This window comes from Vigna unguiculata, chromosome 7 (assembly GCF_004118075.2).
Source record: "Vigna unguiculata cultivar IT97K-499-35 chromosome 7, ASM411807v1, whole genome shotgun sequence".
Lineage (NCBI taxonomy): Eukaryota > Viridiplantae > Streptophyta > Magnoliopsida > Fabales > Fabaceae > Vigna > Vigna unguiculata.
Window position 1 is genome coordinate 25,493,509 of NC_040285.1, and position 27,358 is coordinate 25,520,866.

Sequence of the window (27,358 nt, forward strand, 5' to 3'; positions counted from 1 at the left end):
GTTTTGTTTAGAGGAAGTGATGCAAAGAGTCTAAAAAGGGAAAAAAATTAGAGTAAAAAGTGTTATTTTTTGAATTAGGTAAAATAATAATGAAAAGTTACATAACTTTATTTATTGATGATCAGTATTAATATTATTTTTTAAATTATTTATAGTTAAATAACAAAAAAAGTTCATAATCGATTATGAAGGCAATGTAATATATTATCAGTTATAATTGCTCTGAAATTAATTATGAATGTAAAATATATTTTAAATTTTTTTTCTATATAAAATAATTGTATTACATTGTAACAAATGTATACTTTCTACGTAAACTTTTATTCATCAAACGTATAAAGTGACTTATTTCTTATTTCTCTTTTTTCGTCACATACGAATTAGTCAAAAGTACTAAAATCATCTCCCATTTTATTTTATTTTTCTTTTAAGTGTAAGTGAGGATCACTGGATGAAACTTTTTTTTTCAACACAGTGTATACTCTGCTATGATTATATATATATATATATATATATATATATATATATATATATATATATATGTAATATTTCTGGCTCTTGGTAAAATAATAGTACTTGAAATAAAACGTTTAGCTTGTTATATAATTGGACACGATGAAAACATAATATAATTGGACAAATATGTATAATTCACTTACAATTAGCTGCATATCAGCAAAACGTGCATAGTAAAGACAACTGATTTTTTTTTTCTTTAAATATCTTTCGAAGGAATTTGGAAAATTTTGAATTGCAAGGAGTTAAAAAAAAGTTGCAGAAGCTAAATAATATTTTATTATAGACGCCACCTCATACTGTAATGTTTTATAAGATAGGTACTTATTGGTGTTTAAAACCAGCCTTCGAACTTGCATTATTCCTAGGTACGGGAGTTTTCATGAGTTTCATACCTTTTGGCTCATTTCTTGCATAACAGTTTACAAATCACTCTTGCGAATGGGTAGAGGTAAAATTACTTGTATTCTGAATACACAGCATTTGCATGAGCATCGTTCTGAAACATAAATAGTTGACTCACTACAAATCCAACCACAGCTGCATTCATCCACTTGATTCATCACCTGAAATAACAACGCCCCGGTTTTTCTTCCAAATCCTGATTCCCCCAACTAGATATAACGTTTATTTTATGCCCACGGAGGCAAATAAACTATGAGGAAGCAAATGTCCATCACACCGGTGGCTGTTGGAAAAATCAATTCCAAGGCCAGCCAGAGTATATAGTCTGTCATGACAGGACAGACCCAAAGGCTGAAGTGCCAAAGCAATATATAACATTTCTCAAAGCATACATAATTTTCCATAATAATGGTAGTTTGCTTCACAGTGACCAGGATACAAGTGCATTACCGATTTTGTGAAGGCATTCTATCTGATCCGTGCCTTAAACGGAAGCTACTGGACCTGGCACCGGGCTCTGACCTGCTGCTGGACTGGTGGTATGCTCTCCAACCTGCATCTCTATCAACATGACTCAATGACAATGAAGGCAAGTGGTCTCTTTCCCAAGCATGGAAGTGATTTGGTAGATGGTTTTCTTCTTGAAAATTGCGCCCTGATGAACTCGATGGGATTAGAAAAAAGCCACCACTTTGGTCTGGCGATGTGGCTATTGGTGCTAATTGAGCTGATCCACTGTGACTGCTGGATCGTCGGGAGCCGGTAGTGATAGGTGTCCGCATTGTGGTTGAGTTCGGAGGTTGCTGTGGTTGGTAGTATGCCTGAAGAGCCTGAACTCTATCCCTAGCCCGGGCATTGCTACCAGGATAAGGAGGGATCATTGAGGAAGCAACTGAGCTCCCCGCTCTGGCAGCAGAACTGCAGAAATTAATGTGGATTGAAACAAATATTACATTCATGAAAATAAATGTAATTTACTATTGTGAGGCAACTCTAAATTGTAGTGGCACCTGTGACCGACAAGGAAGGGATGCATGAAAGATCCTGATCTTGGTACATCCGAACCACCCCTGACTGGCCTTTGGCTACCAGGGGATCCTGATGGCTGATCGGCGGCAACTAGACGAGTACTTGCAGTGGAGAAAGGAGGGGAGTGGTGTTCCCAGCTGTGATAGTGAAGATCCACGGCAGGAAATGAGTATGAAGTTGGTATGTCACTGGGCACAGATGAACCATTCCAATGGTTGAAGTTTGAAGCCTCTGATACAGTTCCACCTGAATTGGAGGAGGATGGATGTATTGGTCCAAAGTAAGCAATATACGGGCAAGGATGACTGGCAGATGACACAGCTGTATGTTCAGCAAATATAGCATGTTGTCCCAATACATCATGATCTGCATCTCATCATTCCAGTAAATTAAGAGTTCAGTGTCATGCAGACATCATTTTAAAAAATGGAGACGGTGATGAGCTACAAAAGGGATCTTACATGCAGATGATGAAAACTCCCCTTCCCTGGAAAAATAAGGAATATAAATATTAGTTCAATAAGCATGCTACTACTTTCCATTTGAGTGTGGAGGAATAGTCTCTTAAAAAATGTCTAAAAATTTGACATTGAAAGATAAAACAATTATTCATCAACAATGAAAAAAATGTTTTTAAAAATGCACAATTAACTCATCCCCATCCTCAACCTCCATGTTGAACAGACAATACTCAACTTGGGTTGTGCATTCAAAACATTGTACAAAACATATAGCACTACTCTATTCTCTCTATAACATGGTAAGGAAAGTAAACCTCAAGGGTGAATCCATTTACTGATCTAATTAAAGCACATTCATTAAGGTAGGAAAACTATTTCATGATTCAACAAATTAGAAGCATGATGAAACAACAACCTAGACACAAAGATTAAATGCATTAATGCAACAGGCCTTCATTTTGGCTGCAACTGCAATCTCAAGAAACATACTGAAATATTGCCCAATTAAGCCCAACATAAAAAAGAACTGGGCCTTCTGTTGGGAGTTCAAAAGAGTACTCAAACCCACTTCATTAGCCAATGACATTACTAAAGAAGAAAAAAGGATGAAAGGAAGGCGGTTGCTTCAAAGTTCATCGTTCCCAAATATTATTAGGGTGGAAGCAACGCTGCCAAGACATGGAACAAGCAGAAAGAACTGGACTAGAAAGTAAGGTATATGTCAAACTATATTTTTTATTGATAAAGAGAATCAATCTCTGCTGTGGTATCAATGATTCAGAATAGATATGTTGTACAATAAATTTCCTAACCTTACCAGATATTCTAGATATCTGAACTCTCCCTCTAATTTTCTTTCTCACAACTCCCAACTGACTCTAGTCATCTCTGCCTCTCCATTTTATTACCGAAAAGAAGTAGCTATTCTGTTTTTAAGAGAAACTGGTTCTCATCCCCTATTAATCATGTTATTCCTCCTAACAAAAGGCCCATCTTGTATTCATCCTTGCTTTCAATTAAAATGCAATTCTTAGCCACCAAAATATAAGGGTATAGACAATCTAATTTTAAAAGAGCTGTTTCCGAAAGCACAGAAAAGCCTCCTAGTTTTTTTGGGGGGTTATACACTAAACCCCCCAAAACCAAACAGATACATTATGATTTTGATGAATCCCATTGTCTGGTATAGCTAGCTACTACACCGAAAGTCATTCTGTATTTAAACAATTGGAAATAAAGAAGTTCCACGTAAATAAACAGCTAAGGGAGCAACTAAGTTTGCGTTTGGGTCTTCATCCATTATCCATATTTCATGACAAATTCCCAAAAAACTCAAACTAGTAGTTGCGCTTCAATTTAAACTCCCAATGCACAGACAAACACATAGTCAGTAACAACCTTTAAATTTTTACTGACACCATCACCTTCAAAATTGTGATGCTACCCAAGATTTCCACTAGTCTTTGCAACATTCTTTTCTTGTTTGCCAAAATAGTGGTTAAAATATAGCAAGGACTTCAGGGTTCAGATTTATTAATAAAATCAGTAGCTTTAACCACATTCGACTTCAATGAACCTAATTAGGTTCCATATTAAAATAAAAACATTTTACTTCAGCGTATTGCATCCCATTGCAGCAACCCTTTATAATAATTGTTAAAATGATGTATGTGAAACCACCAATACAATAAATAAAAGTCAGATATGGTTGTTGCACACTGTAACTACGCAAAAGAGTGTTTTGAAACCAGTCTTTCTGTAACTACTTTTGGTGTCATTTTTTAATTACACAATTTTATCCTTTAACAAATTAAAAAATTTCTTAATAAAATATGTAACTGCAGAACTCCCGATCTATTTACTCAAATGTAAATACATAAGTTCTCCTCTTAAAAATAACTACCACATACGTTTTTTTTCTAAACCATTCTTACAAAATTATATTTCTTAAAATTGTATTATTTTAATGTGATAAAAATGTGGACACAAAGGAGCAATAGTGCATGGCCTCTGGTAGAACAATATAAAGAACAAAATAATACAGCAAATGTCTAGTCCAAGCCAATGAAACAAAATAGATATTAGCTTCTATGCATTAGGCTTACTCGAAAGATGATGGAAGTCGTGTCAGGTTGCCAAAAGGGCACCAATGAACTCCAAAAGACTGCAAACACCATACAGTTAAAAAGGCAGTCAAAATGATGAGCAAGATGTTATCCACCCACATAAAAAGAAAAAAAAAACTACTCCAATTAAAAGAGAGGTAATCCCAGCCATTAAAAGTCAAAGTCCAACTACTAACTAATAAATTGGATAATGAATTTCATCTAGAATTATTAACTCATACATGGCAAATGGAGGGAAACAATAACAGCATATGTTTGTGGTACATTAAGAGTTGCAGATTGAAAGAAAGTAGAGGAGTAAAGGCATTAGGCAGAGTAAGCTCACAATCATCTAAGGCCAAAGGAGATAGTGAAATAATTTTAACTAGCTTCCCTTTTTACTTAAATGTAGACAGCTACGCTTTTGCTTTTGCTTTTGGTCTATAATTTCATATAATTTTATGTAGCATATAGTTAAATGCGCTCCAAATCCCAATAAAACATTCAGAGAATGACTTCTTGATAAAACCAAGCATAGAACAAGTTTGCAATTTCTGTCTCTCTCTCTTGCGCGCTCTCTTGCGGCACACACACATAATCAATAGAGGAGTATTTATGCAAGCCTACACTCAAGTGCAAGCCTAAAATATTACAAACAAAAAGTTAACAGCACTCTTACCATCTCAGAGTAGCTGAGATCATAAAGGTCCTCGTCATGTGTCCACTCATCCATGCTAAACTCTGGATATGACCGGCTACCATTAGCATAAAGCCATTGACCTTTCTCAATCTTCCGACAATTAGGGCACTGCATTGCTCCTTTTACGTTGAATGCCGAACCAATACAATCTAAATAATGTAAATCAATAAGAATATTACTATTGCATATATTTTTGTCAATAAGAAATCAGTGCATGCAGAAATTCATGACATCATTATTGATTCACAATTCCACTACTGAAGTATTATTGTTCAGTGTAAGAAAAACTCATGACATCACTATTTCTTCTATATATTCCACTACTGAATTATTATTGATCAGTGTAAGAAAAACAAAACAAGATACATGAGTGTTTCTTTTGCCCCTTGTAAAGTGATTAACAAAGGCGAAGGAGGGACACAACATACCATCTTCTCCCTAAAAGAGAATCATTCTCCACGGATAAGGTGAAGTCAGAAAGTGACATTAAAATGCACTTTCATTTCAAAATAAGATTTACACGTTTATGCCTCATCCACCATTCCAAAAAAGGATATGAAATTCCACCACAGTAAAACCAAACACCATATATATTGACCCAACTTTACATATAAAAAAATATTTGATTTAAGAAACCTGTAAATCCAATCAAAGATCTGAGTTTAAGACCATTGCATCAGCAATTTAAATCCAATCAAGTATTGCAAATTAGTAGATAAGACTCAGAAGCTTCAATGGAAACAACTATCTCAAATGATCCCAGATTGTTCACACCTATCTCAAAGGCAAATGATGCAGCAGTCATCTACTTGAGCAGAGACCGGATAAGAAAGACCAAAAATACAATGTGTGGGACAACTAGGATTGGGGGGAACAGTGACGACTGCACAAAGGTCAATTGATTTTATCTTCTCAAGAAAAAATCTAATGTGATTACTTTTATACCAATTTTCACTCAATGATTAAAAATCAATTAAGGATCCAAGAACAAGGTTCAGATCAGACAATGGAATGAATTGCTATTTCAATCAACTGTCTCCTTAATCATAAGGAAAATCCATGATTCTTCATGCGTAAACACAAGCAAAATGGGAAGGCAAAAAATGAGCAATTTCTCAGCCAAAAGCTGAGCTTTCTCCTTCAAAGAAAGGTTTCTATTCCCGTTAGGAACAAGCAATTTTCACAGTTTCATACATGATAAATAAACCTCTCCAACAAGTCACATAGAGTTCTGAAACAGTTTTAATACTTACTTCAAGACCGTAAATGGAATTATTCCTACAGTATTTTGGGTCTACAACCTTTGTTCATATTCACAGCCAATACAGGCAAACTTGATCCTAAGGCTGTCATGTGGGTTTTTCCTTAGTTAATTTTTCACTCAAAAAGGTTACATGGTCTAAGACCCCTAATCCAAAAAATGGTACATATTTGCTGATATGCCCTTTAAACGAAAAAAAGTTTTTCTCTCCAACATTTCTTCTCAAAAGATTCCAATGATAGATGATGAACAATGTGAACTTCCTGAACAACCAAAAGTGTCAGCAAGTACTACCCAGTTGTACCCCAGCTTCAATAAACTCTGCTCCTACTTCAGAGCTTGGCCCAACATAAAGTGTCCTAAATCAGCCAGTCAAAAAGAAGAATCCAATGACAGATGATGAACAACATCACCTTCTTGAAAGGGTCAGCAAGTACTGGAAGCCATAAGGTCCCCCAGCTTCAATAAACTTTGCTTCTAAGTCAGAGATTGAACCCAACATAAAGTCTCATAAATCAGCCTGTGAACCATAAAATGAGTTACCCAACTATGCCATTGGTATATGAATGTCAAAGTAACTCACAATTTCTCAAGATTCTCTGAAGTGACTGAAAAGAAGAGTCAACCTAAAATAACACATGTTCAAGAATCCAACCAAGTCTTGAAATTGAGATAGTTGAAGGAACTGTACAAATAAATGAAGTCCCGCAGATGACCTAGATCTTCTCATTGATTTATAAAAGGTACTTGAAACTGAACCCCATTACCCTCTCTATCTAACTTTGCTATAACAAAGGATGAGAATTGGAAAAGACTGACACAGGATACTGTTGACAAACCAAAAGGGATGAATATTGTTGACTCGAAAAGGATTTTCACATTAAAGTACAAGGCAGATGAATCTCTGCAAACATACAAAGGTTGGACACCAAAGGTTACTCCGAAACTTATGGGACTGTACAAACTATATTACCATTGGCACACATTTTAGTTAGTAAATTCAGTACAGTGCCAAGAACGTATTTCTGTATGAAAATCTGAGTAACCCACCAAGATATGAAAAAAGAACAGAAATAACAAGGTGCACAACCTGCAGCATGCCCTTTACAAATTACAGATCCTACACATTGGTTAAGAAGGTTAGAAAAGGTCATTAAAGGAGTTTGGGACAAATAAAGCCTAGATGAAATAACAAAGAAATTTGAAGTGGCACGCTCCAGCAAACAGAGCTTCATATTTTTACAAAATGAAACAGATTCATGGATGGAAACAAGATAAATTGGATGCAAGCAAGCCCCTACTCCATTCATCTCAAGCATAAGCTATGGGGAGCTAAAGTAAAACCTGCAGTAGACAAAAGAATGAACCGAAGATGGCTGGAAGACTGATCTTGTTTAAACATGCAAGACATAGCATATTCAGTTAGTTTCATTAGTCAATTCATGCACAACCCAAGAGAACCTCACCTTCAATCTGCATACAGAGTTTTACGCAATTCACAAGGGAACCCCAAAAATAGTTTTATTCAAGAATAGAGAAAAAGTGATGTTAGGATCCAATTGCAAAGTATGGGAGTTCCGTCCCATATTTGAAGTAAGGATTCTAGTGTGGACTGTAGGGATCATTGGCTCTTCAACTACAATAGCTAGATTTTGTGGTATGATTCACTTAAGGTTCTTATCAATTAGTAGAAGAGCTTGGAACATTTTTTTCAACAGCAAAGAAGCCTAATAGGTATTGCACTACTCACCAAAGTAGTCAAAGGGAAAGTGCATAACAAACCAACATGATCGTAATGGAGTACGATGGGATGTTAGAATCCAGTTGGTATAGGACTTGAGTCCCACAATCGACGTATAGGATTTTAAAATAGGGTTAGCTAGACCTTGTTGGGCTTTCCAACTACAACAACTATCTTTTTATGGTGTGGTTCTCCCAAGGTTATTATCACGCCAATGCAGACCATACAGGTTCACTACTAGTGGATAGAAGATTAATAGTCACATACTGTACTTTCCTACAAATAAATTTAGTTAAATGAAAAGGTAAGAACACAACACGGTAGCTAGATCATCTACGGAATCAAAATTCAAATCTATTATTCAAGGAGTTCTTTTGCATCTATGGATAAAAGTCATCCTAGATGACTTGGAACTTGGAAGTCAAGTAAGTAGCTCTCATTACGCTCCATTATAACCAGAAGTTGGCGATTGATATAACTCAGTCCTACAAACATGATAGGAGTATAGGACAAAGCATGATGAAATATATAACCATTTTACATGCCATCATGGAAAAGCTATCAGAAAACCTAGTGTGTTTCCATCCAGAGAGCAAATAGCTCATGTACAGCACAGAGGCTGAAAGGCTCCAGTTTCCATGATCCAATTACCAAGCTAAGAATGGAAGACATCTATTAATAAAACTGGGGGGAAAGAGATAAAGCTGAAAATGTGGATATTGTAAATCAGATGTAAATCATTTCAGTGTATCAGGTTTCAAATCCCTTGAATCAAAGGAATCTGTAAAGGAGTCTCCAGGAAGCTAGTCCTGATTATTAGGATATAATTTCTGATTATTGGGGTGATTTATTTCCTTATATATAGCCTTGTACTATGCTAGAAATACTTGTGATATTATTATTCTATTCTCTTTTCAGATTGCAATTTTCCAGTTATTGAAAGTCAATACTAACATTACACACATAGTAATAAAAGATCTTAGCACTAGAGTAAACAATGAATAATGTAATATACTATTTCAAAGATGACACAATTCATAAAAACAATATGTGAATAAAACCGCAAATTGTATGCAGGAAACTAAGCTCACAATGAAAATATTAGTACAAACTTAATCAGCCCCATAATTATCCAAAGTTAAAGTATGACCAACAACATTGAACACTTTAACCGTCAGTTAGTGTTAAATGCAATATTAAATGCATGACACTCATAAAAGAAGCATTTCAAGATAGGGAGTGAACATCAGCACAAGGTTAAGTAATCAGCTAGTAATTTGTCCACCCTTTAAAACCAAAAATCTTTCTTCTTACGGCTAATGAAGATAAAACATATTCATGGACCTAACATATGATGCTTTACAATTAAAACCAAATGGCCACACTTTAACTTGCTTACATTATCAAATAAATCAATATGGAAGGGTCAATTATAAAAATGAAAATATTAAAAGCTAGTAAAAAATAACAACAAATAACTCGTAATAACATTCTCAGGGGATATTCACAGTAACCTCGTCTGAGGTTAGCATTCATTTAAATCAGTCTTGATTTCAAAATTACACCTAATTCCTTCGGACCACACTTACTTCTAATATGATCCACATGGCCCAAAACATTAACAAAAATCTCAGGAGTATGTAATTTTTTAGAAAACAGAAGATGTCCATATAATAAGGGATACAAGTGTAATTTTTCAATCAAGAAGCATGTAAGTGTAATTAGCACTAAACTCAGGGAATCCCATGTTCCGATGTACATATCTGTTTTATTTAACATGACATGACACGTGAAATTACTTTCAAAGTGTACATGTCAAGATTGAATCTGTTTGATCATAGGATCGCATAGAGTCCTTCACTTGTTTTGTGACAATGAGAACAAAATTGACAGTGTCAAGTTGTGAATTGTAATTTTAACTTCTAAGAAATACTTAAACAGAAAGCACCTCAGATATTAACCGACAATGACAAGAAAAGTGATTTTATTTCTAATATTCTTATAAAGCGTTTAACAAAATCCACTGCTGACCTGACCTTGATGCATTAAACTCAGAGAAAGCTGCCAACAGAGAAAACAGTGTACATTGAAATGACCACTGCTAATTCAATCCAGACCATAAAACTCTCCTAATAAACATCCATACGACCAATTGAAAATATTTCCCCTAGCGAAGAGGATTATGGTTGTAGGTTTAATAAGAGTACTTCATTAATATTGTTCACAAAACTGTTGGGGTGCTATATCCATAACGATTTGGACATTATAATAGAATGATTTGATTCATATCCACATGTGGGGCCTATTCCCCTAAGATCCCCTCTATTAAATTTCAACAAAATGAGATGTTTAGTATAATTGTCAAACTTCTTTTTAACATAGCACCTGAACAATAAAACAAGGGTTATCCATAATCTCTATTTTGTTAATTTTATATTTGCATAACAGAATCTTTATTCTTAGCTTCAGAGAAGGAGGGTTTAAATCATGTAGAACATTATTTCGGCTGTTCAGGAAAAAAGTTGATATACCTTTTGTAAATATTAAATATAGCCTCACTAGGCTCCACAGAAAACTAAAGAAACCACACACTCTGAAGTTCCTCACTGTTGTGATGACCCGACTAACAGCAATCAATACATACTGCTAAACATGAAAGACTGCCTATATTATGCAGAAATTCCACCAAATTTATGGAAAGTTAGTCAATACGACACATTTTCTTTGTTAACCAATTCGACCAGACAAAAACAAAAGAAATCACAAACTCCTGATCTCCTCAGTGTTGACGAGACCTATTAAAAGCATATGTGGTGACTGCTAAACAAGAGCAACCAGGCATATGCAGAAAATCCACCAAATCTATGGACAAATTTAGTAAAAACACCACACTTTTTGTTGCTGACCAATTCAACAAGGCCAAGACATTAAAATCACACACTATGGAGATTCTCGCTGTTTACAAGGCCTATTAAAAGCAGTCAATTTGCTCAGCTAACCATGAGCAACAACATGTATTGCGCCGCAATTCCACCAAAATTTATGGAAAGTTAGTCAAAATGTCACAATTTTTGTCTTTAAGCAATTAAACAAGCCACACTCTGGATTTCCTCATTGTTATCAAGACCTGTTAAAAGCAATCAATACATACTGATAAACATGAGCACCTACACATATTATGCAAAAAATATCCACCAAATTTACGCAGAGTTAGCCAAAATATATCTGAATTTGTTGTTAAGCAACTCAAGAAGACCAAGACAATGATATCACACACTCCCAATTTTCTTATTGTTGACAAGAGTTATTTAAAGCAATTGTTAAGCAGGAGCAGTTACATGTATTATGCAGAAATTCCACCAAATTTATATAAAGTTAGACAAGAATGTTAGTTTTTTTTTTTTTTCCTGGTTGAGCAATTCATCAAGACCAAGACAATATCCAACTTCTCCATACATAATCATGATTTTCTACGAGCTACAAATATTGAAACTGATATAAATTTTCAAAATATCATCATAAATTCTAACTTGCTATAGTGGTTAGCCCAATCAGCACCATTGATATTAAACGACAAATGTAATGAATTAAAATTGTAAAAACCGTTTTAATCTAAGAGTTTCCAGAAAAAACATAAGTATATCCAACCATCCACCATAACTTCCTTCCACTCGTGGCTGACACACATTCCCTCATTCCTTAAATGTACTTCAATTCTCCATTCAAATTAAACCATCAATCAAAACTGAATTCATAAATCACAAAGTTCCTTGGTTTTAGAACCTCGTCACCAATGAATATGAAAGTCATGAATAGTTGTATGAAATTATTATTATTATTATTATTATCATATTAGGTTTATATATGCATCGACAAGCTGTAAACACAAGGAAAACCAAATTTTCGAATCATAGATCTAAATTGTTGCAATTAACTGATGGAAACATAACATATGAATGCAGTGTATAATTCATACAATATGTAGGTCATCTCATCTACAGGCAGGATGAGGAAGAGAAATTGGAGTTACCAAGATGAAATTGATGACCACATTGAAGCGTAGCCCAGGATCTATCCCCATTATCGGCAACATGCTCCAGACAAATGGAACAATAAACTGAGGCGAAAGACTTCCCACATCCATCATCTCCTTCATCATCGACCTTGTTACTATTGCTATTATTATTATTATCTTCCTCTTCGTCGTTACCAAGACCCATTACAAAAACCCTAAAATCAGAACCGAGAGAAGAAATGAACGACAGCGTTTGATTGAATTTTTGTTTGTTGTCCGAGTTAGAACAGGATGAGAAAAGTAAGGAAGAGGTGTAATCTGAGATCTGAAGTCTTTGGTTTGGTCTGCGACTTGGGACCGAAGAAGATTGAATGAATTTCTTTCCGATTTTTTACTTCCATTCAATCCATTGGGGATCGTTGGATTGTTCCTCTGACTCTGATCACTCTTGTCCAATCAACTTCATCGACGGGTAAGATTCATTGCCTATGTCTTCATCTTCCTTTGACTTTAAATATTTTTATATTTTTTCACCTTCTCTAAATACTTAATTCCTGTATTGCTGTATCTCCTGTCCTTTTTCGTCCCATTATGATTAAAATATGTGTATCTATATTTTTTGTGTCAATGTATGATCATTATCTGGCAATGTACAGAAAATAACATATTTTTATTTTGAGAAATTATCACTATAATCAACCAGGTTTCCTTATATATAATACAAATTTTCATCAACAGTAAGTTATTCTCAACATATGATATTTTATCATTTTGAGTTTTCTATGATAACAAGTATAGATATAATGATCAAACTATGATATCAGGAGGTATAAAATACATGTCATACAGTAAAATAAAATAATAAAATATTTATTTGGCATTCACAATATAGTTTCAGTGCTGTCATTTTCGGTGTTATTCGAAAACATAATATTATTGTTTAAAGTCAAAATAACAATTTAGAATTTAGAATTTAGAACGTGGTTGCGTGGATTGTTTTGAAAAAAATAAACATTATGTGGGTGAAGAAAAATAGAAAGGTAGAATAAAAGTTTATACATTGTAATGTTTATATACAGATTTGTACTTAGAAATGATAATAAATATAAAAAGATAAACTCAGTAAAGAGATATGAATCACCCAGAGAAAAATATATAATTATGAAAATCGAATGAGCTTTTTATATTTAGTATGTGATGTGAAAAAAAAAATCGCAGCCGGCATATATTAAAAATTAACTTGGTCTATGTTTCAAATAAACTTAAATTAACTTGTTTATGTTTCAAATAAACTTTATTCATGACATATAAATCTATAGTTATAGTTATTAAGAGACTGAAATGAGTTATGATAGATGTAAGATGACTCTATTTAACACACGAACTTTTTAAAAATAGAATCAAATTCCTCTACTTTATGAATGAGTACGTCATGAGGGTTGAACTCAAAGTTTGTATGCATGATAAATATTGATTCTTTATGAAAATTGTTGTTTTGAGATTTAGTGATGATATTATGAGTAGTATGCTTTAATTTTAACTAGTTTATCCTTTATTTTTATTGTGTTATGGTATCTACGTATGATTGTTAAGAAACATGCAGATGTTGAAGACGAGTAACGAAGATGCATGAGTTTTGAGATGATAGACTATAATGTATAAATGTTTATCTATTAAGTGTTTTATATTTATTCCTATAGATAATTAAATATTTATATTTATTTAAAAAAAATTGAAATACTATTTGAAAAACTGTATATACATTGCACATATGTATATAATCATATTTTGTTATTAATTATATAACAATGTAATTAGTAATATTTTATCTACTAACTAAAATCATTACATATTTATTAAAACTAAATAATTATTTTTTCTACTTTAAACTCCAGATTTAGAAAATATTATTATAATGTCTGCTTCTAATCATATTATTGTCATCTTTGATTTTATTTTGAAATATATGAAAAGAATATTTGGTGATTTCAAAATCTTTTAAATTATATTAAAAATAAATAGAATACCAACAAATGAGTTAAAGATAACTTTTTTTCTCTTTCAAGTCACAATTCTTTCCCACAAAGATTTTTATTTATAAAAAAATACCTATTGACAGTGGTCAACATTTTTGTCTGACCTTTATTCTTTATTCTAACCCCACTTCCTCATTCATTGCACATCATGTCATGCAAAATAGAAAAGAAAATAGAAAAGAATATATCTCTGGGATATTCTCTCTCACACATATATACATATACATACAACTATATTCACGTATCTTATATTATATTTATTATTACATATTCTTTAATTTAATATAAATACACATATAATCATATTTTGATTTTGTATATGAAATTTCATAAGATCCGACCTGGCAGACAAAATTAATCAAATCAATGGTATATTTTTAAACTTTAAAAACAGGCATTTAAATAATTCAGTTAATGCAACGTTTTAGATATATACATATATTCAACATTAAGTTTTGAAAAATATATTTTTCATCTAAATATAATAACCATTATTATAAAAAAATTGAATAAAAAATGAAAGCTAAGTAACAATTATTGTTTCAATATGCATTAATCTACATGACCATTGCAGTCAAAAGCTAAAATTATCAAAATATTAAAACTGTTCCGGTCAAGTGAATAATCTCGTATCGAAAATAAAAGAAAGGAAGTATTTTTATCTATGCTAATGACTTATTTAGGACAAAAATAATTATGTCTCTTGACTATGAGCATGAGAGTAACACTCTTATTTATAAATAATTTGGGTATAATTTTTGTATATTTATATAATCAAATATTCTAATATATATAATCTAACAAAAAAGATATTTAGTAAATATCAACAATAATATCTCTTAATATGGTTTATATTTATCAAATGTAGATATACCAAACATAAATCAAATTTCTCTTTAAAATTCTCTTTCACATTCTGAAATGTTCTTCTTAATATTCTGGAATATTCTCCTTCCCATCTTAGTCTCTTACGGGGAGGTCGGTTCTAAGATGACATATTCGTTAATCTTGACTCATTATTACTCTATAATTCTACTATTCTTTGCTCCAGTGTCATCACACTTCTATTCATCCTTTTTCCTGCGTCGGCTTTACGGCGACACCACTCTACACTTCTATTGATCCTTGCTCAAGTGTTGGCTTTACGTCGACATCATGGTGATCCCCTACTTATCCTTGCTCAAGCATCAGTTTTGTGGCGATATCATTCTACATCCTTGCTCATCCTCGTTTAAGCATCGGTTTTGTGGCAACTTCATTCTACACCCTTGCTCATCCTCACTCTTAAAGAATAACCTCCGCAGAATTTCAACAAGCTTGCTCTAGGCAGGTATAAAAGCTAAACTAGATTAAAAGATTAAAATAAGAGATAAAATAATTTGAATCATCATCGAAGTTGAAAGAGTTAAAAGATTTTTTTTTTTTAAATATTCATAAAAATTTTCCATGAATTAAAAGATGAAATGGTCAAATTAGTTTACATAGAGATTAAATATATTAAATAATAGAGATAAGGAAGGAAGCAGGAAAACAATGAAAAACAGTTTTTTACATAGAGGAAGAGAGTTAAAGATTAAATTAGTTAATAAGTAAATAAGGAAGGATTTATTCTATAAAACCTCACCGCCTCTGCTTGTTTTCCTGAACCTTCAAATTTTTTCTGCTCTGTTTCCTATATTCTTAGAATCAGAAACAATCAACAACTATAACCATGCTTCTCTACCAAGATCTTCTTACATGTATAAAATTTTTTTCTCTCAATTTAAATTCCTTCTTTCCCTTTGCCACCATATTGGGTTTCTTCTTTTGTGCAGTTTTGTGATATCGTAGGAATTTTTTTCTTTAGATTATTCGTTTGACCCACTTTGATTATAATTCCTTTTTTCTTTATAGTAACAATTCTTTGAAGAAGGTAAGCTAGTTGTCTACGAAATATAATTTTTAGATTTATATCTTGTTTCTGTCACAATAGTGGTCTGGTTTGAATAATTGAGTTTTTTCCCAAAAGGTGAAGGTTTGATCCTTTTAAAATACTGTCTATAAACTTAGATTAGAATTTGATCGTAGTTCTAAATGACAAATTTGTTCTATTTGTGATAAAAGTGTAAATTATGTTTGTTGAATTTTCGTGCAATTTTTTAAAATTTACTGATAATCTTTGTTTGTCACTCATTGAGATGTACTTCTAATTAGATTATAAGTTACATAAATAAATCTTTATTACTCGCACTAGGTAGCTATTTTGAAAAAAAAAAAAGGTCAAATCAGATTTGCAATCTAACTAAAGAACAATGAATAAATGAGTGACAAACTGCATATTACTTTTTATACAATTTGTTAAACTTACTAATTAATGTTTTTTTATCATTCAAAGGAATGTACTTCTTATATATCAGGAATTTGATTACAAGTCACTAAAATCAACCCTTATTTCTTGCATTGAATGACTCACTTGACACACTTGACAACAAAAAAAGGTCAAATTAGATAGGTCAATAAGTGAGGCACAATAAGTAAATAAATGGGGAGTTGCGTATTACTTCTCGTCCAATTTTTTTAAATCTACTAATTTTTTTTTGTCATCCAATGGGATGTACTTCTTATGTACATGAATTAGATTATAAGTTACACAAATCAACCCTTATTTCTTGCACTAGGTGGTGGCTTGAAGAAAAAAATGGTCAATCCAATGGGATGAACTTCTTATGTACCACAAATTTGATTATAAGTCACAAAAATCAACTCTTATTGCTTGCACTAGGTGGCTGGCTTGAAGAAACAAATAGGTCAAATCATATATGCAACATAAGTAGAAAACATTGAACAAATGAGTGAGGAACTGCATATTACTTTTTGTACAATTTTTTTAAACTTACTAACAAATCTCTTGTTTGTTATCCAATGGGATGTACTTTTGTACCACAAATTTGATTACAAGTCACAAAAATCAACCTTTATTGCTTGCACTAAGTGGCTGGTTTGAAGAAAAAAAATAGGTCAAATCATATATGCAACATAAGTGGAGAATATTGAACAAATGAGTAGGAAACTGTGTATTATTTTTTGTACAATTTTTTTAAACTTAATATTGAACAAAGGGACGTACTACTTATGTACCTGGAGATCTTACAAGTCACAAAAATCAACCTTTATTACTTGCATTGAATGACTGACTTCAAAAAAAAAAAAAATAGGCTAAACCAAAAAGGCTAATATGTGGGGCACAATAAGTAAATAAGTGGGGAACTGCGTATTACTTCACGTACAATTTTTTAAAATTTACCAATCAATTCTTGTTGTCATCCAATGGGATGTACTTCCTTCTTATGTAGAATGAATTTGGTTATAAGTTACAAAAATCAACCTGTATTTGTCGCACTAGGTGGCTGACTTGAAAAAAAATAGGTCAAATCAGATTTGCAACCTAAGTTGGGAACAATGAACAAATGAGTGGGGAATTGTATATTACTTTTTTTACCATTTCTTAAAACATACTTATCAATCTTTTGTTTGTTATCCAATGAGATTTATTTCTTATCTATAACAAATTTGATTACAAGTCACAAAAAATTATACTTTAAATTTCCTGCTAGTGAGATTTGAGGTGTAATTTTAGTTATATACTAGTTATATAAATTACTTCCACCTGGTGTGGGACTTTAAGCTCATATTGAATAATAACAATCTTCTCTACATGAGTTTTGATCCGATCTGAGATTTCAAACTTATATTATTCATTTTATTAGTCAAAACAACAACAACAATCATAATAATAATAATAATAATAATAATAATAATAATAATAATAATAATATGACTTAATTATGTTTTAAGTCCCTAATAGATTGAAAGACTTTTAATTGAGTTATTGATAAATTTTTGTAGTCTACTGAGTACTCAGGTTGTGTTCTTCTGAGAGAAAGGATTAGAGCGAGAGGTGTTAGAAAATGATTACTCAAATAATACTAATAATAATAAAAATATGAAAATAATATAATAATAATAATTAGAGCAATAATAATACTGAAACATATATATAAATCAATGAATATTAATCAGAGATCAACAATTATACTAACAATAATAAATAAAAGATAAAAGATAAAGAGTAGAAATATCCTGGGTTGAGGCACGCATAGCGCTATCCTTAGAGAGAAAACGCCCCTACTACACAGGGCTAAACAAATACACAATCATATACAATCATACGTGTTTTAAATCATTTGCGTTTCTCTCCCAAGATACAACAACCCGTCAGATCAATCGAGTGCAGCGAAGGATCTCCGAACCTTATGAACATCACTGTCTTAAAGATAATATAGAGAAGAAAAGAAGAACATTTCAGAGAAAAACTCTAGAGTTTGTTGTCTCTGTTGTTGTTGTTGTTGTTGTTGTTTTGTTCGTTGTGTCTTTCCTCATGCACCTAGGTGATATTTATCCTCATGCACCTAGGTGATATTTATAGGTAGTAAAGGGAGACAAAGAAGTAAATAGTAATAAGAATATAACCGTTAGCCATTAAAAACATTAACCCATAAATTAAGGTCTATAAAAACATGAGTAACAGTAGAATTTTTATTTTAATTATTTTATTTTTTAAATTATATTAAAATATTTCTAACAATCCCCTACATAATTTAAAAAAGTAAAATAAAACCAAATATATTATCTTTTAAAACAAAATATTGTAGTTCAGTGTAAGGAACCTTCCGGGTCTAACCCTTACACCTAGTGCTTATAAACTTCCACCCGAAAAAATGCAGAGACTTGATTGTCTTGAACTACATCCTCTGTGACCAGATTTTAGTAAATAACACATACAATATCGGTGTTCATTATAGGTTCTAATCAGTGGGTGCACGTTATGGCCTTGTGCATGTATCTTGTTTCATGAGTGTCACTTAGAGACTTGCCCATGTCTCACAATGGTGGCCCCACCATCACACTCACTAGCTAAACCCTCAAAGGGTGGTTTGTGACTCACACCCCTATAATTAATTGTCATTGGGTTTATTAAGAGGTATTTTATAAAATAATGCACATACCTCAACCTTATTATTGCCACAATTTATAGTACACCTCGCCATAGGAATGAGATATAAAATTTAATCAAATTATGTGGAGATGGGTGTCCATTGTTGCAACTAATTTATGGGCTATAATCTCATTTTCCTCGACGACTCAAATACTTGTTGTTGATGCATCAACCCTTTGACAAGCAGATCTGCAATATTTCTTTCTGACCTGACAAAGTCAAGAGAGATAATATCATGAGTAATTAAGTTTCTAATATATTTGTCTTTCGTTCTCATATGTCAATTTCATTGACATTTTTTACTGAAAATTTTAAATATAATAATTTGATTGTCAGGATGCATTGGAAAAAAGAATAATTTATGCTTGCATAATAAATCATGATAGAACAACAACTTTTTAACATGTTTCCATGATAGGGCACCTTCATCCAAGGTTAAAACATAACCATAACCAATAGGTGATTTTGTGTCACCAAAATCAATATCCAAAATTACATTATCCTTCAATCATCTTAAGAAATTGGACATATTGCCATAACTAGAAGAAACACAAATAATATTACATTAGATGACAAAACAATGAGGTATATATTCATTCACTTTATAATATATAACCAAGATTTTTTTTATTAACATGTATGTTAACCATTGCAAGACACCCCCAAATATTTTAAATGTGGTTCTTTTTTCATTCATAACTCATAACAAGTTTTATCACAATATTTTGTGTTCAAAATATGGTAAGCTGAATATAAAGTTTCACCCTATATGATTTTATAGGCAAAGACAAGCTAGACCTTTAGAATAATATTTACCATATCAGAACATTTTTTGTTTATTTCTTTCGCTGCACCATTAGATTAACACTATATGAAAATGTTACTTAATGAATAATACCATGAATTTCACATAAAAACACTTATTTATAAAGACATGTATTGTCATTTCTCTATTTAATTAATTTTGTACCTCAAAATTTCATAATTTGAATGGTCTCTAACCAAAATTTCTCAACAATTATAATAAAAGCGTGTCATAAATCACAACTTAACATATTTGTAATAGTCAAAGAAAACTTATAAATATTTTATTACAAGATAAAGGTACTTAACTCAAATAAATTATCACAAACATATCATCTACCAACCAAAACACATGTCTAGAAATAATCTTATTACACTTAAGAAACACTTCATAACTATGTTAAGAAGCAAGGAAGTTTCTAAATTCAGAAACATAATTTTTTTTTAAATAATTGCTGGAAGACAAGTTTAATTTTTACCTTATCATCCCTTCAATTTTTGACATGAAGATTTCTTCTTTTATCAACATTTACATGATCTTAAATATGATATCAATTAAAAATAATTGATTTTAATTTCATGTCATAAACAATAATTTTAAATTCATAAATACGATAATTTATTATCAGTCATTTTTTTCATATAAATATCAAACTATATTTTTTTTTTGCAAATGCAAATTTTCACAGCTCAATAATATTTTTAGTATGGCAAACATTTCACAATTATTTTCATACAAAACACTTAAAATATATACATTATATAGAACATCTTTATCAATGGTAAGAATAGACAATATTAAAGCATAAATTAATATAACAACATAAACATTAGCTATAGACATCACAAAAAAATTATTCAATGAGCAAAAATATCATTTATTCATAATTTCAATTATTGTTACCAATAGAAATAGAAATAATTATACACATCAATTTTTAGGCTTACTTGAAACTGATTTAATTATAACCATAAGAAACACATTAGTTCACAAAATGTGTTTTCAATCTTCAGCTCTATATTGTTTTTAATTTTAGAAATGAATATAGATGAGTAATAAAAAAAATAGAAATAACAAGATAATCACTTTTCTCTCTAAGAATGTTAGAAAATGATTACTCAAATAATACTAATAATAATAAAAATATGAAAATAATATAATAATAATAATAATAATAATTAGGGCAATAATAATACTGAAATATATATAAATCAATGAATATTAATCAGAGATCAACAATTATACTAGCAATAATAAATAAAAGATAAAAGGTAAAGAGTAGAAATATCCTGGGTTGAGGCACGCATAGCGCTATCCTTAGAGAGAAAACGCCGCTACTACACAGGGCTAAACAAATACACAATCATACACAATCATACGTGTTTTAAATCATTTGCGTTTCTCTCCCAAGATACAACAACCCGTCAGATCGATCGAGTGCAGCGAAGGATCTCCGAACCTTATAAACACTACATAATATAGAGAAGAAAAGAAGAACATTTCGGAGAAAAACTCTAGAGTTTGTTGTCTCTGTGGTTGTTGTTGTTGTTGTTGTTGTTTTGTTCGTTGTGTCTTTCCTCATGCATCTAAGTGGTATTTATAGGTAGTAAAGGGAGACAAAGAAGTAAATAGTAATAAGAATATAGCCGTTAGCCATTAAAAACATTAACCCATAAATTAAAGGTCTATAAAGACATGAGTAACAATAGAATTTTTATTTTATTTTATTTTATTTTTTAAATTATATTAAAATATTTCTAACAAGAGGAAGAAGAATAGATCAGAAGGATCAAAGGGTGAAGTTGATGTGGTTCTTTTTAAGACATTAGGGGATGATTTTAGAGTGGATTAGATGGTGAAGTTCGTAAAAGTTTGTAATTAAATTGAATGAGTGACATATTAAAAAAACTTTTAATAGATAAAAAAAATGAGATTACCAAAATATCTCTAATGTTAAAAGTAAAATAAAATGTTATTTAAATGATTTAGAATAATTTATTTAATTTCTATTGATTGTCTAAAATAATAAAAAATATTTTTTATAAAAAAATGAATAATAAAATTTATTTTGTATGAAATTTGTTGATTGTCTAAAATAATAAAAAAATATTTTTTATAAAAAAATGAATAATAAAATTTATTTTGTATGAAATTAAATTTCACATTTACCAAGTTAACGTTTACATGAGAAATAATTTATTTACGTTTTATATTTTCTTCTGTTTTATTTATAGTCTTTAAAGTATAAATTTTTTTGTTTATTTGATATGAAATTTTTTAATTTGATTATGTTTGTTAATAATATAGGTCACAATTTTTAATAATTTTTTTTCTTTTCTTTAAATTTTATAGAATTATATATTGTTTATATATTCTTAACTTTTAGATTTTTAAATGTTTGTTAATATTTTTTTAAATTTTATTAATAAATTAAAACTAAAATTACATATATTTATTTCTTACAAAATTAAAATTGATAAATATTAATAAACTAAGTGATCTAAAAAATTTAAAATAAATAATATTTTCACGTGGCACGTAAAAAAACATATCAAAATTTAAAGACAACAATAATTTTAAATCATTTTTTTTACTATTTTATTAAATAATTAACACTGTGTGAACACGTGAAAAAAGATGACGATGGTAAAAGAGGTAAAAAATAAATATAATGAGGATAAAGTGATAATTTCTTATCCATTACCCTCTAATCTCTTCAACAGTAGTGGGATAGAATATTTTAACAATCCCTTTATTTCATGCCTGTCATTCTCTTGCCTCACCCCAAAAAGAACAGGGTGCTCAGCCCCTATGTCTTCGTTCCTCTTGAAGGGTACATCTACTCAAAATAACAGGGTCTCAATGAATATGTTTTGTTTTGTTTTTCAATTTAGTCTACGCGGATAACTTTTTTTGATTATTGAGTTGAGTTATGTGACTTTAAAGAGACTGGTGTAATTATTATCTTGCAATGAGTCCTTAATGAGTTGTCATGTTATTTTATAATTTATAGTTTTATAATTTATAATTTATGATTTTATAATTATTAAATTTTATAATTTTATGAATTTATTATTTTATAATTGTATAATTTTATGTTTTTATCATTTTATTATTTTAATTCAAAATTGCATATTTATTAAATTATGATTTTATTATTAAAAGTAAAACATAAAATATATCATAATTATATATTTCATAAATTCATAATAAAAATTCATGGTATGATAGAAACATAAAATTAAAATGTCTTGTTAAAATAAAAGTATCAAGAAATTAATAAATTTTTCAATAAATTTAATACACCACTTTTTATATCCATAAAATTTATACAAACTTTCTTACTTTCTCAAATAATACTTTATTTAAGTAAATGAATTTCTAGTTGTTTCTCAGATAAAAAAAAATATTTTGCATCAAATCCTTGGACAATTATAATTTTATTATTTTAATTCAAAATTATATAATTATAAAATAATAATTTTATTTTGTGAATAAAAATTAAAAATATATTATAGTTTTATGTTTTAAAAAATTATAATTTTATAATCATACACTTTTAAATTAAAATTTTTAAAATACTAAAATTATAAAACTATAAAATTATAAATTTATACAATGCTGAAATTATAAAATTAAAAATTTTAAATTAGGACATAATATTATAATAAAATTGACGACTTTTTACAATTTTTTGAAGTCAATGCGTAAACGTGAAGGGATATTCATCTTTTTTTCTTCTTTTTTTTCTTTTCTGTTATTCCTCAATTCTATCGTTCATTTACATTCCCTTACTAGTTTACTCCTATTCTGAGTTATTGTTTTAATCAAATGACACAATTATTTTAGTTTGAAAAAAAAAATATAATAAATACTGATTTCTTATCTTATAATATTTTGAAGTCATTTGTGTGTTTATTTTAAGGTATTTTGAAAAGAAAAAAAAGTTACATACTAACGTGAAGATGTAGATAGAAAGAAGGAAAATGATTTTTTGACTACTAAATTTTAACTACTTTTACTTATAACATGATGTGTCATCTTTTAAATGATTTTGAAATATTAAAAGTAAAAAAATAAAAAAATGAAAAATTACTTAAAAAATACAACTAAAATTATAAAAGAAAATTATAAAAATTTAATATTCAAAATACATTGTATTAGAAAAAATATATTTGTTCGGAGATTAGCAAAAGCCCCCATCAGACAGGACAAACAACACCATGCGTGTGTTACAATGAGGACATTATTAAACATCAACTACATTTTCACAAGTGTAAGTATTGTTTTCCACAAGGCCACTGTTTCCAAATAAAATTTTTTCATATCTTGCTTCTCTCTCATCCTTTCCATTTTCTTGCTGTTATTCCTCAATTCCATCGTTCATTTACATTCCCTCACTAGTTTACTTTTATTCTGAGTATGCGTAAAACAGTAGCAAGTATGTAATGAAGAAAAACAGTAAGCACACTCCGGGTTACATCCGTCTCATCTAACCATGGAAAATGCCCTAATGGTTTGGTTGCTTCCAAAAGAAGCTCTAATGGAATCCTTGCTTCTGATCGCTCCATAGGTTGTGTGGAATGATAGTACCTCTCCGGGTCCGGACAGTAATCCTGTAAATTTTTTACAATAAGATAGTCTTTTGATTATATATTTCAAATTCAAATGAGGAAGTACTGTAATCATTCATTGAATGGAACGGTGCTCCTTACCATATTTGCATGCATGTTTTTCACGAAGGCTTTGAATGTGTCAAAGTTTCTCTGCATCATTAACATGTCTGATAAACGGAGGTATGTCACGCCATACATTATTAGTGTGGGATAGCCAAATTTGGCAATACCGTTCGGTCTAGCATTTGAAAGTATCTGTTCGTAAGCTTTACGGTCATATCTTGCAAGTGCATTTTCCCCTCCAACTTCAATGTTCTCCGCCCAGCCGCCACTAAGAACCTGTATGTCGATATTGAATATAGCCACCAATATTTACTCAATATATATCAATAACTTGGGAAAAGAAATGTATAAGGAATTATTTTAGTTGGCCTGCAATGCTAGGCTCAGTTTCTGGCTGAGGCTATTGGTGTAAACAAGAGTTGGAGTAAAGATGAAAATTTTGCAGTTTCTTTTAAAGCTGAATATGAAGTTTCAAGAAGCTTGGATCGATTATCGCGAAAGATGAGAATGAAAGGGGAATGTTCATCAAGGAAATGCGTGTGATGCAGTAATCTTTAGCTAGCATTTAAGATTGGGATTGCAGTTGAAGTAAATTACCTGCTTCACTAGTTCCTCGGCTCCACTGTTTGCTTTACCTGGTTGCTCATCATTTTTCATCTCAAGACATGTAAAATTTAAAATAGCATTGTGTCGGGAAAGCATCCTTGCTATGGGTCTGTATCCATCCCTATGATTTAAGTTGTAATATCCTGCGGTAAGCTCTGCAGCATGGCTTTCTGTCTTATACCACCAATGGATTCCGGCAACCTGTTTCATATGAAAATGTCAGGTAATTCATGCCAAAAACAAACATGCTCATTTACTATATTCATCCAAAGAACTCACTTTTGCTGCTAATTTCACTTTGTAACCAAGGAATACTTTGTTGGCTTCATCCAATATATCATCACCATGGGTTAACAACTTGTTGGAATACCATGTCAGAAAAAAAATGCCTTTCTCGGTTTGATAAGTTCCACTTGATTTGAAAAATTCTGTAGATTCCGGTATATCGTTCGATTCTCCAGCATTATCTGGCAGCTCCCACTCAGGATGGCCTACCTCTGTTGCAGCCTTTTTGAAATCAGCTTTAAGATATTTGTCATAGCACTGCAAGATTTTATTCAAATAAGTTTAAACAGGATGACTTGTTATTACTGATGTTATTACTGATGTACCTAATGAATTTTAGAAGTACACACAAACAGCTTCATCAGAAAACTCCAAACTCACCTGAAATTCTCCAATACCAGGAAATACCCACCCCAGAATTTGTGTGTAAGAGGGATATCTGAGTTCTCCTGCAGGGCCAAGTCCTACTTCAATGTCTACCATGAGCTGAGATTTAAGAAACTCTTTCATATTATCTCTGAAACTCCTCATGTAGTCTCCATACACCTGTATGAAAATGTGAAACAAACAATCAATTCATATTATGAATTGGAAACCAAAAAAATCCACAATTCCTTTTGGCTTTCTTTGACCTGAATCGGACTTCGTCCATGAAACACAGGTTGGTTGTCCACCCCGAGGGATAAACATTCCTTATTCCTGATACCTTTGTAGTTGGTGTAAAAGATATCAGGGTTTGCTTCTCCAACTTGAAGGACCCATTTAGGTAGAGAGATGAAAACCGAATCTCCCACATTCCCTCCACATTGGTGAAACGACATTATAACTTGTAGCTTCAATTCGCACTTTTGAACCAATTGAAACAAGGTCTTGTAAGCGGACCAATCATATTGGCCAGGCCCCTTGGATTCTACTATACCCCACCACACATCAACCATAACCCCATCAACACCTGCTGCGTGTAGCTTCCTCAGTTGTTTCTCCAGTCCCGCTCTGTCTTCTATCACATTTTCATTTGTAACAACTCCTAACTGAAACCAACAACCATACATTTTTAAAATGGAACACAACATTTTTCTAAGTGGCGCAGGTATGCAGAAACAAATATAACTGTCTTACTGGGAGCATCACGTATACTGGTACATAATTTGCAAGCATTTCATCTTTGGCAATTGTATGAATTTGTTCCTGCATTTATGAACAGAGTTTATTTATAAGTTACTATAAGATTTAGACGAAATCGGAGATCTTACACGTATTTTTAAAATACACCTGGAATTGAGCAGCTGAAGCTTTCAACGGCAGTCGAAGACGTAGTTGTTTGTTGACGTGGCAACGATCCAATTTGAAGCCATAGGTGGCTCTGTCTACAGGTATAGCTTCACCTGACATTCTTTCGCGTTGGAAATTGTACAGTTGAAACTGAAGCGCCATTCTTGTCCTCATGTTTAACTGTGATGCGCACACACTGAATCTTCTGTTTGTCGTTCGCCTCGCCGCTTTCTGATTAGCTTCACATTGAATGCATGAATTATGCAATAAATGAATTTATCTATTTATGAGAAAAGGAAAAGAAAAGTAAACATAATCTTAGTTTAAATCTTGTTATATGTATTTAAAGGCGTCAATTATGCCTTTTTAATTGTTGTTATTTGACTAACACAAAAACGAATGAAACC

General features: G+C 31.2%; 2 protein-coding genes across 2 annotated transcripts; both read right to left on the bottom strand.

Annotated features, from left to right (window-relative positions):
• Positions 1 to 849: 849 nt before the first annotated feature.
• Positions 850 to 12,686, bottom strand: LOC114191097 (E3 ubiquitin-protein ligase RFI2-like). The gene is made up of 6 exons (XM_028080267.1): positions 12,249 to 12,686; positions 5,196 to 5,365; positions 4,517 to 4,575; positions 2,412 to 2,437; positions 1,932 to 2,316; positions 850 to 1,839 (listed from the first exon to the last, which is right to left on the bottom strand). Exons 1-6 carry the CDS (start codon positions 12,436 to 12,438, stop codon positions 1,368 to 1,370), a joined length of 1,302 nt encoding a protein of 433 aa, XP_027936068.1. The 5' UTR covers positions 12,439 to 12,686; the 3' UTR covers positions 850 to 1,367.
• An 11,823-nt stretch (positions 12,687 to 24,509) lies between these two features.
• LOC114191337 (beta-amylase-like) lies at positions 24,510 to 26,855 on the bottom strand. The gene is made up of 7 exons (XM_028080506.1): positions 26,799 to 26,855; positions 26,312 to 26,710; positions 26,061 to 26,225; positions 25,674 to 25,937; positions 25,386 to 25,595; positions 24,825 to 25,064; positions 24,510 to 24,725 (listed from the first exon to the last, which is right to left on the bottom strand). The coding sequence occupies exons 1-7, from the start codon at positions 26,835 to 26,837 to the stop codon at positions 24,510 to 24,512; spliced, it is 1,533 nt and encodes a 510-aa protein (XP_027936307.1). The 5' UTR covers positions 26,838 to 26,855.
• Positions 26,856 to 27,358: the final 503 nt, after the last annotated feature.

Excerpts from the sequence above, each read along its gene's own strand:
- LOC114191097 (XM_028080267.1), bottom strand. The coding sequence starts at position 12,438 with ATGGGTCTTGGTAACGACGAAGAGGAAGATAATAATAATAATAGCAAT. Across the intron at positions 4,576-5,195 it reads ATCTCAGCTACTCTGAGATG|TCTTTTGGAGTTCATTGGTG; the intron begins GTAAGAGTGCTG and ends TGGTGTTTGCAG. Across the intron at positions 2,438-4,516 it reads CGACTTCCATCATCTTTCGA|GGAAGGGGAGTTTTCATCAT; the intron begins GTAAGCCTAATG and ends TTATTTTTCCAG.
- LOC114191337 (XM_028080506.1), bottom strand. The coding sequence starts at position 26,837 with ATGCTTGCAAATTATGTACCAGTATACGTGATGCTCCCA. Across the intron at positions 26,711-26,798 it reads CAGTATACGTGATGCTCCCA|TTAGGAGTTGTTACAAATGA; the intron begins GTAAGACAGTTA and ends TGTTGGTTTCAG. Across the intron at positions 25,938-26,060 it reads CTGGTATTGGAGAATTTCAG|TGCTATGACAAATATCTTAA; the intron begins GTGAGTTTGGAG and ends AAAATCTTGCAG.